Below are 19,171 nucleotides of genomic sequence, written 5' to 3' on the forward strand. Positions count from 1 at the left end.
CACCTTGGGTTGGGTCAGGGTGTTGGGTATTACTAGGAGTGGATAGGGAACTGTATGGCGCATAGTTCACAAAATATGATGTCATAAACACTGAGATGCATGAAAACTGCCACACTGTGCATGACAGTTGAATTCATAATTTCTTTGATATTAACTCTATTCACAAAACATTTAATAGACAGTATCCTTATATGGCACTGAATGTACCTATAAAATTTATATGTAGGTGAGGGGTAGAAGAATCTGAACAGAGAAAAGGAATAGGATTATATGGACAGGAAGGGGGCCCAGAGGAAATGGACGTAGAAAGGAAAGAGGTGATGATGGAGCAGTAGATGGACAGAGAGAGGGGGTGTAGCAGATGGACAGAGAGAGGGGGTGTAGCAGATGGACAGAGAGCAGGGCATGGAGGAGATGGACAGAGAGGAAGGGGGGGGGGAGCAGATGGACCGGTGGGGGAGGGGGGCAGAGGAGATAGGGGGAAGGAAGAGATTGGCTAATAGAGTTGAAATAAATACGTACCCAGGCAGTACCGGGTACTCAGCTGGTTCCTGGTAAAATGGAGGTCAGCATGTTATTCTGCTGATCCATTCAGTTAATCTTCTTTTTATACCTTAGCAATATCTTCTTTGTATCAAAAACCCAGTCTCCAGAGCAAAACTGTTCGCAATACTGCTTCAATTCACTTACATCAGAAGTACTTATAGTCAGATGCTGCAGATTTCATCAGCTGTTACTTTGTGTGAATTTTTTCCCCAGGTGCTAGATGGAAAACTTAAAAAATGATAGAAGTAGCTTAATTACACCAACTGAAAAATGTGGCTTATTCAAATTTTGTAACAATTACAGAGATGATGAAACTAGCCCATGCACACTCTGTAAAAAATGGAGGGAAAGTGAAAGTATACTAAGTGTATCAGGTTAAAATTGTGTTACAGTCTCATTGAGCATGTGACCCCACTCACCACTCCTTGCTTTACATGCAATTTCAAACCCTTATAAAATTTGGCATGAATTTTTATTAATGACGTCTTTACTACTAATGCTATTTGCAACACATTTTGCAGACAATATCTTCATATACCACTGACTGTTCCTGCAAAATTATATCATTGTACAACACCCAGTTCAGGAGGTGTGACACCATAAACATTGAGATGAGTGGACAAGTAACTTTTAATTAAAAAGGAGTGTGAATTATCTTGGATAATGAGTGCATTTAGCAACTATTGTCAAATTTTAAGCCTTTTCTTATCTTTTTCTCTCTAAAATACCAGATATCAATAGTGTCTCATTTGTAAAATGATCAGACACTAAAAAGCAGCACGGATGGTTTTTGGTATGGTATCAGTGTTACATTTCCTGTATGCAGTCCTTGACTCTGTAATTATTTATTTAGCGTATGGCAAGTACAAACCACGTTTATAGATAAATAAGCTGCTACAATAACTTTGGCACTAAAAAACAAGACATAAAGAATTAAATACAGTTATGTCATGAACAACATATATATAATTACAAATTAACATTTAGGTTTTTAATATATTGAACTGCACTTCGAGTCACATCCAGGAAGTCCGTTGTTTGACCTGAGTAGGCTCTCAGAGGGCACTCTGCAATGATGTGCCGGATCGTCTGCTTCTCAGCGCCGCAGTCGCACTTTGGGTATGGTGCTCTTCCCCATTTGTGTAGAGAGTCCGCACATCGACCGTGGCCCGTCCTGATCCTGTTGAGGATGGTCCAGGTTTAACGTGGTAAGCCAAAGCCTGGAGGTCTGTTCGACGGTTTCAGTAAGGTGTTTACCTGTGGTGGTGCTGATTCTTCCCATTCCACTTTCCAGCGTTCTTCAAGACAGAGACCATTTTCCTCCAGATCTTTGTCCCTTATAAGAGGTGGATGTCTAGAGTGCAATCTATCTCTGTCAATGCCATTACTCAAAGCATGAATCGGAAGTTGCGGGTTGTCTTGTATTTTTTTTAAATTCTCTGAGAAGCGCATGTTCTCTTCGTGAGGTGGCGGTATGTGGCTCAGCACAGGTAGCCAGTGAATAGGGGTTGATTTTATTGTACCTGAAATAATCCTCATAGTTTGGTTCAGTACTGTGTCCACAATCTTGATGTGAGCGCTCTTTAGCCAAACAGGGGAACAGTACTCTGCTGCAGAGTAGACAAGTCCCAAAGCAGAGCATCGCAAGGTAGAGGCGGAGGAGCCCCAGCTGGTACCACATAGTTTCTGAATGATATTGTTCCTAGTACAGATTTTTGCAGCAGTGTTGATGAGGTGTTGTTTGTAGCTCAGGGTTCTATCTAATGTCACTCCCAGGTATTTTTGTATATTGTTATCAAAATATATCTTAAGGCGTCTGTTAGCCAATTTATTATTCAGGTGGAAACACATAGCCTCAGTTTTAGTTGGACTAGGTTGTAGTCTCCATTCACGAAAGTACGTTCCCAGCAGGGACAAGTCGCTTGTCAGGACAGTCTCAGTATGCTCCATATCTCAATGTTGTGTAGCTATGGCCCAGTCATCTGCATATCCAAACTTTTCAGATTTAGTATTAGGCATATCGGCTATATACATGCTGAGAAGTAGCGGTACCAGGACTGATCCTTGGGGCAAGCTATTATTGAGCTTCATTGTTTTGCTCTTATAATTTCCAAGTATCAGCTGGAATTGTCTGTTGCAGAGCATCTCGTTGATAAGGTTAGCCATTTTCAAACATGGCACGATGCGGAGTAGTTTGTAAATCAGGCCTTGCCTCCATACAGTATCATAAGCCGCTGTCAGGTCTATAAATACCACGGATGTTTTTTTCTTGTCTTTGGAAGCCTGCCTCGATGTAGGAAGTTAGTGAGAGGACTTGATCTGTGCAGCTCCTGTTTGGCCAGAAGCCTGCTTGTTCCACAGGGATACACTTTTTGATATCTGGACTTATTCTGTTACATATAAGTGTCTCCAGTAGTTTGTAGATCATGCTAAGAAGGGCAATTGGGCAGTAGCTGTTTGGTTGGTCATTCGGTTTACCTGGTTTCAGTATCGCTATGGTTTTTGCTTTCTTAAGGGTATTTGGTATTCTTCCAGTTTCCATCATGCTGTGCTGGAGAAGAACTGTGCAAGCCATAATTTTGCAAATTTACCACAGTGAATCAGAAACTCTGGAAGAATTCCATCAAAACCTGGGGCTTTCTGTGGCTTGATGTCTCTCAGAGCCAGTGTTATCTCTTTGATTCAGAAGGGCTGCGAGTGTAGTGAATTGTTTCTTACTAAAGATTTCAACTTTTTAAGTTCCTTTTTAACTTTTATGGTATGAGCTCAATCCCCTGGAGCTCTAGAGGTTTTACTGATGTGCACCGCAACTGTGTTTGGAGAAATAGAGCTGGTTGGTCGTTGGTTCCTGCTACTGCCACCAAGCTTCCGAAGTAGTGACCACGCCTTTCTGCTTGTTTTGTGAAGTCCATTTCCTCAACAGTCTTTATCTATTTAGTGCGCCTGGCAGCGTCCAGACTATGCAATAAGTCGTCTGCAATCTCCCTATCCCCATGCTCTAGGAACTGTTTATAGAGGCGCTCACTCTCTTCGTTCCACCCCCGGCACATATTCTTTTCTAAATCCCCCGGGAATGCTGTTCTTACCTGAGCTGATGACTGCTCCCACAAATCTTTTGTAATTTTTATAAGTTGGAGGTATCCATCCAAGGTGTTTATCAAGTTTTTCTGAAAAAGTAGCCCAGTCCGCTTTCCCAAAGTTCCACCTGGGCCAAGGATATGAGGAAATTAGGGGGATAGTAAGGCCTATTTCTATGAGCACCGGACAATGTTGGGAGTGAGGGAAGTCCCCAAGTATTCTGCGGGAGGCTGGTATAGGTTTGTTATTAGGGTCAGCCGTAACAAAGCATAGATTAGGGTGAGTTTCAGTTCCCCATGCAGCTGTCTTAAATGTACTTGGTGTCAAAGATTAGCTGTGTATTGCAATCTTCAGCCCATTTCACCAAGTCTTCACCATTCTGGTCAGATGTGCGGTATTTCCACAGTTCGTGGTGGCTGTTGAAGTCACCCACATATATTGTGGGGTGAGGTAGAGGTTGTAGAACTAGTGGAGGCCACGAGTGGCCTGGAGGTTTGTAGATGTTGTTTACTGTTAGTTCACCTACTTTTACAGTAACTTCGTGGATATCACATGTGGTAGATGTAGAAATAAGGACTGCATCCTCTATGTCCTTTCTAACATACGTTGCTGTACCATAATGCCTGTGATGTGTAGCACCTGTCAGGTCACAGCCCGTTATTTTACCTCTTGATCTTAGCTGCTCATCGTTTTCTGTATGGGTCTCCTGGATTGCAACTGTGTCAATGTTGTACAATGTTAAAATTGTATGCATGTATTGGCATTTGGCTTTACTTATGCCTTCAATTTTAAGTTGGCAGACTCGTACGATCGGTCCGAGCTGTCTAATCAAGTTGCCCTCAGAAGGACACTCAGCATTCCGTTTTCTGTGAGTCATCGTGATTTGATTATGACCAGGTGATCGTTTACCAATTGTCTGGTCGCCAGTATGGTGCTAGTTCATTTAGCGTTACCCAGGGTGCACGTGTAGTTTTCAACTACGGACGCGAACTAGCTTTACACCCCAAAACCTTGTAATGTTAGATGTTATTAGATTTACTTAGTAAATTTCGCTTAATGTTAGATGTTATTAGATTTACTTAGTAAATTTCACTTGGTCGTCTTTATTGATGTTTGCTGAGAGGGCCCTTCCACTTGGTTCCACCCATGTTACAGCAGTCTCCATTGGACTTCATCTCCTTGTGCATGGATGGGTGCTGAAAGAGAGCATTAATTGTCTTTCAAGTTACTTGAATGATGTGAATGACTGAAATTTAACCTTCTGTATTCACACTTATCTTACAAAAATGATCTTGTATGGTATACTTGAGAAAGGCATCAATTTCCTTCCTCTTTCTGGTCAGATGGTATCACCATGTTTGGGGGGGGGGGGGGGGGGAGTATGATTCTGATGTTTACTGAGATTCAGGGGAAAGTGGTTGATACTTGATTATTTTTGGGCAGTTATCGTCAGTGCTGTTGCAGAGGCATCTGCTGAAAATGTTAGGGCAATTTTGCATGTCAGTGTGTGATACAACATTTGAAAAAGAATTCCTTTCATCATCTACACATTTTAGAAATCTCAGCCTGACCTAGTAGCTGGCTCTCTTCTTTTTTGCAACAAACCCTGTTGTACCTATTTCTTTTTTTCTGTGTTCGGTAATGATCATGGATTGTCTTTCATTGTCTTTGGCACTCATCCCCAGCAGCAAACAAAAATTAGTACTGCAAATAAAATATTAAATTTATAATTGATAATATAACATTTTTAATAATATAATATATAAATTTTATGTTTTATTATCACATACTGAAGTTATTGGGCCAAATATGAAATGTAAAATTTGATTTCTTGTTGTACAATGAAAGTGTACCTGAGATGTGTAGTTTGTATAAATAGATCATTACGTAAGTAATAGAATAAATAAATATAACATAATATAGAAAAAATATGTCTTGAAAATGCCCTTACATTGCTTTTTATGTAGATAATTATGTTAAAGCTAGCATGTAACATGGATGAGTGATGTGGAAGTGCCCAAAAAAGTATTACAAGTATATCTAGGAGGACAGAGAGGGCACGTTCAGCCAAGAATCAAATGGGAATATGGAGTTATCATCGAGAATCTCTGGAAAATGGTTTATAGGAATTGGAGAGCTCTAGCAGTGGACAAAGATAAATGGCAGAAAATTGTTGAAGAGGCCAAGGCTCTCAATGAGCTGCAGAGGAAGAGGAAGAATAAGAAGATGATGATGATGATGATGATGAAGCCAGTTAGATAATAAACCTACAGGGGCATTGCAGAATAGAAAATTTTTCATTTTTTATTGTGATAGTGTTGTAGCAACAACACATATTAAAATACACATTTATGAAGCACTTACACCAAAGCTAAGTAAAACAAATCAATTTTGTTTTAGTACCAGTCATAGGCATTCGCTTACTGCTTCTCTCCATCAGCTGTAAGCACGTTTGTACTACTAGTACTGACTAGCTTTTAGAAAAAAAGCTTGTGCCAGTATTTCTACCTCCCACTGACCAAATAAACTGGCAAGAAAAAGTTAGTTGTGAATTGACTTTTGATGGAGATTTCCGTATTGATTTTCAATCTGGCTGCTTGTGACTATCACAGAACAGCTAAAAATCTGACCCAGTGAGACTGGAACACCAATCCAAATCAGCCTTCATGTTCTGTGGATGACAACATGGGCCACGTGTCGCGCAGATGAGCTGCTGAGAGCATGGCCAGGAATGTTGTCTTGTTGTAGCAGAACAAGAGACTACCTTATCGACGTTTCGGCATGCTTAACATCCAGAAAGTGTGGCTATCTAACTTCTCACCTGGGCAGAAGTGGCCAGTGAGGGTGTTGTGGAGCGGGTTTCCAGTTTACACAGTCTGTCATCTGCTGCTGCAGATGGAGGCGAGGAAAGGAGTCACCACAAGAATATTCTGTGGAAATGGCCCAAAAAATAGAATAAGTTTAGTAGGATAATTCTGTGCCATCCAGCATCAAGTTGCCAAACATATTCTCCTTTCTTGCCCAGATTCAGTTGCACCATGAGCAAGAAGAATATCAGTCAAAGTGTTACTTAAGTGGACTGGGAAGTGACTACAGCTGCTGAGGGCCAGAATAACCACAGTATAAGTCAGTGAGTCTTATTTGCTTGCATTGCTGTAAATAGGTTTATGGTCTAGAGTATAGTTACTACTAATACTCAGATACACTGACTGCAAACTAAACAACATAAATTAATGACTGTCACAATAATTTTGTGTTTTTCTGTGTTAAATGTATTGCATATTAATAAGTTCATTCACCAGAAGTGATCCATGTTTTGGAGTAACTGCAGTTGTTATATTGTAAACATAATGAACAGGAAACACATCTTCTTTATAATTATAAGAAAATATTTTTCTTGAGATGGCTGTCATTGGCACTTACCCCAAAACAGAGGTACAAAAATGAAGACAAAACAACACAGTATTGATTGCAAAAACTGAACATCCACAGAGAGACTTCTTAAGATGAGAATAAAGAATCAAATCAAGAAAGGCTACTGTGCTAGAAACCATACTCAACAGCGGTAAATGCAGTCAAAAAGCCATTAAAATGAAACTAGTGAATACTCTGCAAGTACGACTCCAGCACCTGCGAACATGCAAGGGGAGGCAGTTGTTATCAGAACACGGAACAAGGAACACCAAACACCAACAGTAATGTCTGGAATAAGTCTTCTGTAACCAAAAGTATCATTCAGTCAGAGGAGTGTCATCTACTTGTTATGATTTCAATGTATGGGCTGTTAATGTTGTAGGTCTGGGATAGGGTTTGGAGGAGGATCCAGTATGTGACCAGAAGTGATGTCATGATGACACAACTGGAAGTGTTACCAGCTTGGACCTTCAGAGTATATAACAAACTTTGAAAGCAACATTCCAACATACGGTATGTCCCTGGTGTTGCGAAGGTATATGTGAAAGAGTAACTGTGGTGGCTCGAATGCCATCTCTCAAATGGTTTTCTGTGCAACACTTGTAACCTTTACAGAATGGAAATATATCTGCATTCATCTCCTGTAGCAGTATCAGTTCAGTGCATAATGTGTGACACATTGGGTTATCTCACCCTAGATAGAGAACATAATGTGCGAGGCTGGCATCATTCGAAGGATGGGTGTTATCTATTAAGGATTGTCCTAACAAATTAAGTGTAGCTGAATTCTTTTATATTGGTAACAGAGATCAAACTGTGTGTTTCCTTTGTGGTAGAGAGATGGAGATAAATGCACAGTCTATGGGTTGAACGTGCTATGTGATTTTCTAAGTATGTGTTTAAGATTCTTGCGAAGGGTAAAGATTTTGTTGATTTACCAGAACAAAGATGCAATCATTGTTGCGAAGGATGCAGCTAATACTAAACCTCCATCAAATCTTTGGAAAGCTGACAGGTTTTTATCCTGAAAGCAACATTAGAGTGCCATGTGACTGAGAGCTTTCAAAAATGCTCACCTGTATAAAATCTGCTTCCTGAAAGAAATAGGAGTGCTTTTCCTTTCATGTAGTCAGATTGCTGCGGGTGTTAAATGTAGACCTCCACTTTCCTGTGCTACATATTGGAGACCTGTTTCAGCTCCAGTATGAGTATTTTTCATGAAAACAGTGATTTTGTAGGAAATACTATTATTATATTTTTTTTATAAATTGTGGAACAGAAAGCATTATTGTTTACATACAGTCACTCCTCTCCCTTTCCCCCACCCCTTACCCCTTTCCCTCCCCTACATCTGCGGCACTTATATCTGCTCTTAATGTATGTGATAGCTATGAATACACTACGGTCTTAGTACATTTTTCAGAAAAAAACTGGTCAGCATTCGGTAAGCATTATTTTAGTGTCAATACAGAATTGTATACAATACCACTGGTTGCCGGTGTAGATGGTCTTCCAAGAGATTAAAGAACACGATTTTATTTGTTGCAGAGTGCTATTGTTAAGACATTAGGGCATACACTATGCAGTTCAGTATCACGTTAACTAGTGCATTGCGACGTGGAAATAGTGCACCAGAAGCTGCTTGTCTGTGCACTCTGCTAAGCTAGCAGTGACATGATGGTACATGGCATGGAGGAATATCCAAATCGATTACATAACAGTTATAAATTGTAGTCTACACTTATTTTGTAGATAAACTTGGAAAAAGTGTTATACAGAGGGAGTAATTGGAATTTACGGTAGGAGCTATAGGTCTTTAATGTAAGGACTAGATATTGGAGAGGGATGACACCATATGTGTTGTGTTTTACAGTAGTGACTCATTGCTGTATCGTGGGATTCCATTCCAACACTTATCATGTACAATTCACCACCTATAGTGATTTATAGATACACTTAGAAAAATGCATTGTACAGTGGAATTAAATCAGAATTTGTGACAGTAGCTGGGACCACTAACTGTACAGGGTGATCAAAACAGTCTGAAAAAATTGTAAATAGTACGTTGGGCTGAGAAATAATTGCTGAGGAAAAAATGCAATAAGTTATGCTGTTTCAGAGTTAACTAGCATTCAAGTTAGGCTGTTGTGCTCCAAAATTCAAGTAGACCATCAAGAGATTTGTCGTCAAACGTGTTCTTTGTTTGGTTTCTAACTAAAGCTCAAGGCTGAGCAGTCTCGTCTGCTATCATCTATGCTATGAGAACAACTGATGTTGATTTTATCTGGAAGGCCACTGGAATTTGAGCACACAACAGCACAATGAGCTACATTTAGTGCTAATTATCTCAGAAGCAGTTCATTGTATTGATTTTTTTTATTAACATTTATTTCTCAGCATAACCTATCCTGCAACTCACTTAAAAGCTTTTCAGTGTGTTTCTGACCACCCTGTATTCAAGAGACACCCTATATGCACTTTTTAACAAAGGAACCATTATAGAGATATGGTGACATGATGAAACTATGTTCCTCCTACACAAGAGCTACGCTGCGGCAGTGAGAGGCATATTGGGGATAACTGGCAATGAAGAACATTTTGAGGAAATAAACGGAAACCTTCATAATAGAAGACAATTAACTAGCGGTAATTAGATATTTGAGATTTGGGGGAAATCACGGTCGCCAGTCCTAAGGACAATTACTATAGTAACTGAAAAAGAAAGGTTATTACACATATAATTAGCACTAGAAGCGTGGCAACTGAAGGTTGACACGTATAGTGTGAAAACTGAAAGTTTGTCAGAAGTAATAAATTTCGCTACACTCTGACTTAATTTAGCAAAAGAATTAATAAAACAGGAAAATCGAAAGCTAATTTAGTGACTGAAGTTAATAGTGAACTTTGTTTCTGAAACATATCGAAATTCAATAAAATACAGTTAGTCTTGGGCTACCTCAACAATCATTTCAAAAGCTACTTGAATCTACGTAATTTAGAAATAAGAGATTTAACTTCGAACTTGAGTTAAATGATTCTGGACAATTAACAATAGTAAAATTTAGTACGTACCAAGCTGAGCTGCAGTCACAGGTAAGCTAAAATACGGTAACAAAACTCGCACTCTTAATTTGTGCCTGTGTAATCTAGCCATTGTAGCCAACTATGAATACTTAAAGTGAACTTTGAAATTAAAGCAGTGAAATGGAATTACGCTGGCGTTTGAATTTCAACGACACTCGGGTTCATTTCGGAAAAGGAAGGGACCCTGCTTGGCTATGCAATTGGGACAATGAGCAACAAAGGTTCATGCTAAGTTGCTGTAATTTTGCGAGGCAAATGGAACAATTTGAAAAGCTGAGGTCTGCCATACAGTTCTAAAACTTTACGTGCTTCCAGTCTTCCTTGTTGGTTGATTGAAGGTTTGAAGCCGTCGATCGAGGAGGTGGCGACAGTCCCTCATTGTCGGCCGTCGCTGTTGCAGAAGCTGGATGTTGGCGCGCCTTCTTCTCGACACGGTCACCATGCGAAACGGGCTCTTGATGTGCGCCAGCTAATACTTCCCGTCCGCGACACCATGTCAGAAACTATCATCACGAGTCGAGTGCAATTACATGCTGCCAAACCCCGAAAGCGCGGCAACTCGCGGGAGCGTCACACAACACACCTGCTCCTCTCGCTACTCCAGCCAGACCCCGACTGCCCTGCCCGCGCTCCACGCGGCAGAGTTAACACTACCAAAGATCCTACACACTTTGATTCTTCACACGACCTATCGATGTAATCGTTCGATAGCAGTTTTCCCTAGGCAAGACCCAGCGTAAAAATACAAATAATATTTACGAAACAAACCAATTATACATCGACATAAATACATATATGCATTTCTGGCGTTACACGTGCCCCACATTGTCTGAGGATGTTCGTGTAACCTAAACAGACTCAGAAAATGTCCCAAAAAAGAAACAGCGGAAATGCATATGCTCAAAACATCAACAAAGTTTAGCATTCGTCTAATTAACCGTAAACCAATTTTTAGACGATAATAATTGAGTGGAGACACTCCTAATCTTATTCCACTCTGTCATCTTGCACAAAATAAAACAGGTTGACAACATATTAAAATTCATAGCGAACATAGAAAATGGTTTAGCTATTCTAAAAATCAAAATTCCTAGCAGTATCAAGAAATGGAATACTATTTACAAAATTAATCAGATTACATGGTCATAGAAAACAGGTATATCAAAATACGCAAATTAATAATTAATTACATAGAATACGTATTTTATATAAACTTTTCATAATTAATATTCTCGTCATGAGTGTGCACTTAACGCTAAACAAGAAAATAATATACAGCAGATCGACAAAAACATAAATATTGACAACAGAATTCTTTCAGCTGTCCAGGAAGAAAAACAATTCCGCCTTCCGTACTCGCAAGTACAAAGAATGCCGACAGCGGCACAAGAGCCGACAGCGGCACAAGAGCCGACAGCGGCTCCGCCCCGCCAGTATTATTGCGCCCGCCTGTGCGGCACGCTTGATCTCACTCGCCCTTGTAGCGGCATTTCCAGAACGTCCGTTTCACTGAATTCTTTCGGAAAAACTCACTCCCGAGTAATCTCAAGGAGTCCATTAATACTATCACAGTGGATAACTCAACACTGTCCATCATCACACGCATGTACTAGCCTGAAACTTAAAACAGCGTCTAAGTACATCGGCAATGACTAGTAAAACACACATTAATGAAATCTGACAGCTAGTTAAAAAGCATATTTACATTCCTTAATCTACTGTGACTCAGCTGAAAACTTAAACTAACAGCTTGGATTTTTCAGATGATTACTAATCAGTTCCTCTTAAATCATTCAGTCAAAATTAATTACTTATTAATTACAACTTCTTTAATGTCCCCTTGGTCAGGTAAAAGCATGGGAATCTAGCAAACCTTAAATCTTACACTCTATATTTACATACTGTACAAATTACCCATTCTGTGGTATTAATCAACCCTAGGTTGGTACAATTTCAAGCCTACAATGTTCCTTATACCTAATAGTTTTCCAGAGCTTGGATACTCTAAGCAATAAGCATTTGTGTGAGGTATACCAATGACTTTATATGGACCATTATAAACAAACTTAAATTTTGAGATTTCATTGTCTATCTCGCTCGATTTCTCATGAGCTTTTACAAGTACTAAGTCTCCGATTGCAAACTTAGCAAAACGCGCTTTAGCGTCATGACGACGTATGCGAGCATCGGCTTTTAGCTTCATTACTTCTCGCAAACGATCTTTTTTCACACCAATACTAATGTCAATCCGTGGAGGGAATTTGATTATCTCTTCCAATTCACTTCCTACACTATTGTCAATGCCGAGATTCCTCACATTACAGTAGTTCAAATTCATACCTCCGTCAATAGCATCCGGCCAGTTAACAATGTGTACAGGCTGGTATTGCCTATGCACACCGTCTCCTGCCTTGTCAAAACTAACTACTATTGTTTTATCTTGTGACGTACATGTCAAAGTTTTGCTTTCGCAATTAATCACTGCACGGTACTTTAATAGCCAATCTAACCCAAAAATTACTTCCGTAGTTAAGTCTGGCACGACGACAAACTCTTGTTCAAATCGTGCCCCACATATCTCGAAGTTGACAAAAATCTGTTTTGTGACCGGTTTACTGGCCTTCCCAGTAGCACCGATAATTTTCACTCCTGTTACTGGCATAACTACGATGCCAGGTCTGTCTTTCAGTAACTCAAATATTTTCCCAGATACAGCACTCAATTCTGCACCGGTGTCAATCAACACGTTTAGTTGTAGGTCGTGCATATTAACAGACACTACTATCTGTCTACACTTGTCCTCGACTGTTTCTTTATTTTCCCACAGTAAATCCTCGTCTATATCCAGGTCATTCCAGAAAAAACCATCCGGCTTTGATCCCAAATCCGGCTTATCTGGCGGCTTTTTCAGCCTCTGTTCACATACAGTTTTAATTTCAACACGTTTGTCCTGAGGCTTAGTCTGTAGCTTCGCCTCCAATACCGAAACCTTTTCCTGTAACTCGTCAACTAGTGAGTGTTGCTTTGCTATCGATTCACTAATTGTCACCTTCGTTGATTCCTCTTTGGTCAGATCGATCTCATCTGCCAATCTACCTGGAGGAATGTGCCCAGTAGTATCTGTAATTACTTCCTCTGGATCTGCGCAACCCACACTGCCATCGTCTGACCGTATAATGCCAGCTCTAACCTCATACACGCTGTAATCCACATGCTTTTCTACCAATCGTGTCCGGCTATCACTAAAATTCTCGTAATCTTTCTCCTCAATACTTTCGCAATGTTTAAACTGGAGGTTTGCGTCGGATGGGTCGGCTACTTCTACCACTGAAACTTTCGGTAACGTCTGCCGGTTAGGGCCAGAACTTTCCGTTACTACTTCAACATCCAACTCTTGCGGGACGAGACACGATGAATCTCGCTCGTGCTCCCCATTAACATCAACTATTTCTAGTAAAGTCTGCCGGTTAGGGCCAGAACTTTCTATCACTTCACAAATACTATCTTCCTGTGGGACGAAACGCGGCAAATCCTGCCCGCGCTCCCCATAAACACTTCACCCATACAGGCCCCTATAATCTCTCAGTTCGTCGTATAAGCGCCCGAACTGCCTTAACCAGACCTCATCCCTCTCTGCATCCCCTCGCTCGATGACGGACGTTTTATCCGACATCTGATCTTCTCTCAACACTTGCGAATCATTCTTAAACTCAATCTCCAGTTCCGCTGTGGGTATTACAGCTGCCACTTTATAATCGTTTTCCGGAACACTACTTAAATTGTTCTCACTGACAGTGAATGTATTTTCTACCGCCGTGTCTACAGCTGATCTACTACTTGTGGGCGCACTCCTTTCTCCTAACACTGGCACACTCTCCCGCCGTTGATTATTCCATAAGGAATTTTCATAACGACGACACCTGGGTTTTCTCCTGTTATTGGGCCGCCAAAATTTCTCCACGCCCGGTCGGCCCCTCACCGGCGCGGCTAATGGTTTCCCTGTCTCGTCCCAGCAGATACAGTCCCCGGATGCTGCTGAGGCGGCAGATCACACCCTCTAACGTTATTACTATTCTGTGAAGCCCGTATCACGTTAGTATGATACTGGTTTCCGTCATTCCTGTTATTATTTGCATTGTACCGATTGTTATTACGATCCGAACCATTATTGTTATTGCTGCCACGGTTGCGGTATGCATTATTCCCATGGTTATCGTTGTTGTGGTTGCTGTGGTACCCGTTGTTGTTACCACGGCCTCTACCACTGTCGCGATTATTGCGCCAATGGTCCTCGTCCTCCACTCTTTCCAGGAAATCATTGATTGTCCTGTAATTGCTTCCTACGTAGCGTTTTGTATCATCTGGAAGCTTTTTGTAGAGTTCCCAGACTATTTCGGATTCCGTGCGGCGATCACGCAAATATTCCAACTTGCGGATCCAGCCCTCACAAAACTCCTTCATCGAACCGCGCGAATTCGCATTGAAAGGCCTCGATACGACAAATTCGCGCCAGACACTTTGCTGTTTTTGCTCTGACCAGTATTCATCCAGAAACAAATTTTTAAATTCGTCAAAAGTCAGGTTCGTAATGTTGAGGTTTAAGCCCCAACGCTTGGCATCACCAGCCAACACATCAATAATCGCATTAATTTTTCTCTCATTAGTCCATGATTTGGGTAAAACTCTTTCACAATTCTTAATGAAATCCGTCGCGTGTATACCGCTTTTTTTCAAGGGGTCGAACCGCTCCTCTTTCGTCAACAATTCCGAACTATGTGCATAGATTGGCACATAGCTCTGTTTTTCGTCAAGTTTCTTTTCTAATTCCTACACTCTCGTAATTACTTAGCAAGTGGTTGTCGCAAGCGTTTCTACTTCCCTTTTCTTCTCTTCGCAGGTATTAGCCTGCTTCGTCACTTTGGTATCTACTTCGGATACTAAAGCCTTTAAAGTTTCCACCTTCTTTTGATCCTCTTTTTTCACTAATTGAATTTGTTCCGTCACCTTATTCTCGATGATCGGAGCAACTGATTCTCCTACACATTTCTCGATTCTGCTAATTTCGGAATAAAAACGAGTATTAATGCTCGCAATTTCCGCCTGAACGCCTATCATTTCCTGTTTAAGATTACCGATTTCGGTATTAATCACAACAATATCTTCTTTGATTTTATCAACTTTTGTGTTAACAACTCCAACATTGTTGTTAACAACATTAATAGCTTTGTTATGACTGTCTAGCTGTCGTTCAATTTTTTCAGACTGAGCTTCTTTCTTTGCCGATTGACTCTTGATTTCGTTAATCAAAACATTCAATAAATCAGTTAAATTCCCGGAAACTACCGGTTTTACTTCCGTAGCGGCTTCCTCTTTAATTGTCCCCCCGTATTCGCCATCAAGGGATTCACATTTGATTTTCACTTCCGACTCCGAAACATTTTCTAAAGTGTGGAATCCCATTTCTGCTCTTTGTTGCGTTTCGGTGGTCGCGTCTTTCATGCTAGCCACCTGTCCCTGAACAATGGGTACCGCGGTGCGCGTTTCCCACTGTTCGACCGATTGTTCCTTATCCAAGCCTACCAAATTTTGGTAATTGTTGCCTTCACTCATTTTAATAATCTTCAATATAAATGCCAAATCTCAAATCTAATTAGGATTCCTCCCACTACTTAATCTCGCTGACGTAACTATCTGTTCGTAACCAATACTTTGTTACGACATTTGCACCAAACAAAATTCGTGTCCAGAACAACCTCAAATCTGAAGATTGTCCTGTCACCAGGTCGCCACGTGTAACCTCCCCCTCACTTATCGACCTTAATGACAGTGAAAAATTAAACCGCGTGTACCTAATGGGAATTTTGGAAAAGCAATCGTCACCGAAGTTAACCTGTCGGTAAAGAGGGAGGAAAGGGTTACATCTAAATGAAAGGAAAAATGCAAAGGAAACTGTTGGAAATTAATTTTGAAAAGGGGTAAAGTTAATAAAGAAAGTGAATGTGCGGCCGTTACGTCAACAATTAACTAGCGGTAATTAGATATTTGAGATTTGGGGGAAATCACGGTCGCCAGTCCTAAGGACAATTACTATAGTAACTGAAAAAGAAAGGTTATTACACATATAATTAGCACTAGAAGCGTGGCAACTGAAGGTTGACACGTGTAGTGTGAAAACTGAAAGTTTGTCAGAAGTAATAAATTTAGCTACACTCTAACTTAATTTAGCAAAAGAATTAATAAAACAGGAAAATCGAAAGCTAATTTAGTGACTGAAGTTAATAGTGAACTTTGTTTCTGAAACATATCGAAATTCAATAAAATACAGTTAGTCTTGGACTACCTCAACAATCATTTCAAAAGCTACTTGAATCTACGTAATTTAGAAATAAGAGATTTAACTTCGAACTTGAGTTAAATGATTCTGGACAATTAACAATAGTAAAATTTAGTACGTACCAAGCTGAGCTGCAGTCACAGGTAAGCTAAAATACGGTAACAAAACTCGCACTCTTAATTTGTGCCTGTGTAATCTAGCCATTGTAGCCAACTATGAATACTTAAAGTGAACTTTGAAATTAAAGCAGTGAAATGGAATTACGCTGGCGTTTGAATTTCAACGACACTCGGGTTCATTTCGGAAAAGGAAGGGACCCTGCTTGGCTATGCAATTGGGACAATGAGCAACAAAGGTTCATGCTAAGTTGCTGTAATTTTGCGAGGCAAATGGAACAATTTGAAAAGCTGAGGTCTGCCATACAGTTCTAAAACTTTACGTGCTTCCAGTCTTCCTTGTTGGTTGATTGAAGGTTTGAAGCCGTCGATCGAGGAGGTGGCGACAGTCCCTCATTGTCGGCCGTCGCTGTTGCAGAAGCTGGATGTTGGCGCGCCTTCTTCTCGACACGGTCACCATGCGAAACGGGCTCTTGATGTGCGCCAGCTAATACTTCCCGTCCGCGACACCATGTCAGAAACTATCATCGCGAGTCGAGTGCAATTACATGCTGCCAAACCCCGAAAGCGCGGCAACTCGCGGGAGCGTCACACAACACACCTGCTCCACTCGATACTCCAGCCAGACCCCGACTGCCCTGCCCGTGCTCCACGCGGCAGAGTTAACACTACCAAAGATCCTACACACTTTGATTCTTCACACGACCTATCGATGTAATCGTTCGATAGCAGTTTTCCCTAGGCAAGACCCAGCGTAAAAATACAAATAATACACTCCTGGAAATTGAAATAAGAACACCGTGAATTCATTGTCCCAGGAAGGGGAAACTTTATTGACACATTCCTGGGGTCAGATACATCACATGATCACACTGACAGAACCACAGGCACATAGACACAGGCAACAGAGCATGCACAATGTCGGCACTAGTACAGTGTATATCCACCTTTCGCAGCAATGCAGGCTGCTATTCTCCCATGGAGACGATCGTAGAGATGCTGGATGTAGTCCTGTGGAACGGCGTGCCATGCCATTTCCACCTGGCGCCTCAGTTGGGCCAGCGTTCGTGCTGGACGTGCAGACCGCGTGAGACGACGCTTCATCCAGTCCCAAACATGCTCAATGGGGGACAGATCCGGAGATCTTGCTGGCCAGGGTAGTTGACTTACACCTTCTAGAGCACGTTGGGTGGCACGGGATACATGCGGACGTGCATTGTCCTGTTGGAACAGCAAGTTCCCTTGCCGATCTAGGAATGGTAGAACGATGGGTTCGATGACGGTTTGGATGTACCGTGCACTATTCAGTGTCCCCTCGACGATCACCAGTGGTGTACGGCCAGTGTAGGAGGTCGCTCCCCACACCATGATGCCGGGTGTTGGCCCTGTGTGCCTCGGTCGTATGCAGTCCTGATTGTGGCGCTCACCTGCACGGCGCCAAACACGCACACGACCATCATTGGCACCAAGGCAGAAGCGACTCTCATCGCTGAAGACGACACGTCTCCATTCGTCCCTCCATTCACGCCTGTCGCGACACCACTGGAGGCGGGCTGCACGATGTTGGGGCGTGAGCGGAAGACGGCCTAACGGTGTGTGGGACCGTAGCCCAGCTTCATGGAGACGGTTGCGAATGGTCCTCGCCGATACCCCAGGAGCAACAGTGTCCCTAATTTGCTGGGAAGTGGCGGTGCGGTCCCCTACGGCACTGCGTAGGATCCTAGGTCTTGGCGTGCATCCGTGCGTCGCTGCGGTCCGGTCCCAGGTCGACGGGCACGTGCACCTTCCGCCGACCACTGGCGACAACATCGATGTACTGTGGAGACCACACGCCCCACGTGTTGAGCAATTCGGCGGTACGTCCACCCGGCCTCCCGCATGCCCACTATACGCCCTCGCTCAAAGTCCGTCAACTGCACATACGGTTCACGTCCACGCTGTCGCGGCATGCTACCAGTGTTAAAGACTGCGATGGAGCTCCGTATGCCACGGCAAACTGGCTGACACTGACGGCGGCGGTGCACAAATGCTGCGCAGCTAGCGCCATTCGACAGCCAACACCGCGGTTCCTGGTGTGTCCGCTGTGCCGTGCGTGTGATCATTGCTTGTACAGCCCTCTCGCAGTGTCCGGAGCAAGTATGGTGGGTCTGACACACCGGTGTCAATGTGTTCTTTTTTCCATTTCCATATATATATATATAGTAAAACAGTTACAATATACGAAGACACAGAAATGTTATATATTCAGGTAACAGAAATAAGGAAAACAAATTTATAGTGCAATAGATGGAAATAAGAGGATATGCATTTCCGGCGTTACAAGACTATTATGGCTCTGAGCACTATGGGACTCAACTGCTGAGGTCATTAGTCCCCTAGAACTTAGAACTAGTTAAACCTAACTAACCTAAGGACATCACAAACATCCATGCCCGAGGCAGGATTCGAACCTGAGACCGTAGCGATCTTGCGGTTCCAGACTGCAGCGCCTTTAACCGCACGGCCACTTTAGCCGGCTACAAGACTATTAGCTTACAGATTTAGATATAATAAAACAGTATCATAAGAAATATTAACAAAATGAGTATGTGAGACTACT

The 19,171-nt window shown here is 41.9% G+C and overlaps 1 protein-coding gene across 1 annotated transcript; it reads right to left on the minus strand.

Annotated features, from left to right (window-relative positions):
• Window positions 1–1,425: 1,425 nt before the first annotated feature.
• Window positions 1,426–3,937, minus strand: LOC126234439 (uncharacterized). The gene is made up of 2 exons (XM_049943134.1): window positions 1,804–3,937; window positions 1,426–1,726 (listed from the first exon to the last, which is right to left on the minus strand). The coding sequence occupies exons 1-2, from the start codon at window positions 2,494–2,496 to the stop codon at window positions 1,643–1,645; spliced, it is 777 nt and encodes a 258-aa protein (XP_049799091.1). The 5' UTR covers window positions 2,497–3,937; the 3' UTR covers window positions 1,426–1,642.
• Window positions 3,938–19,171: the final 15,234 nt, after the last annotated feature.

Source organism: Schistocerca nitens, chromosome 2 (assembly GCF_023898315.1).
Source record: "Schistocerca nitens isolate TAMUIC-IGC-003100 chromosome 2, iqSchNite1.1, whole genome shotgun sequence".
NCBI classification, from domain to species: domain Eukaryota; kingdom Metazoa; phylum Arthropoda; class Insecta; order Orthoptera; family Acrididae; genus Schistocerca; species Schistocerca nitens.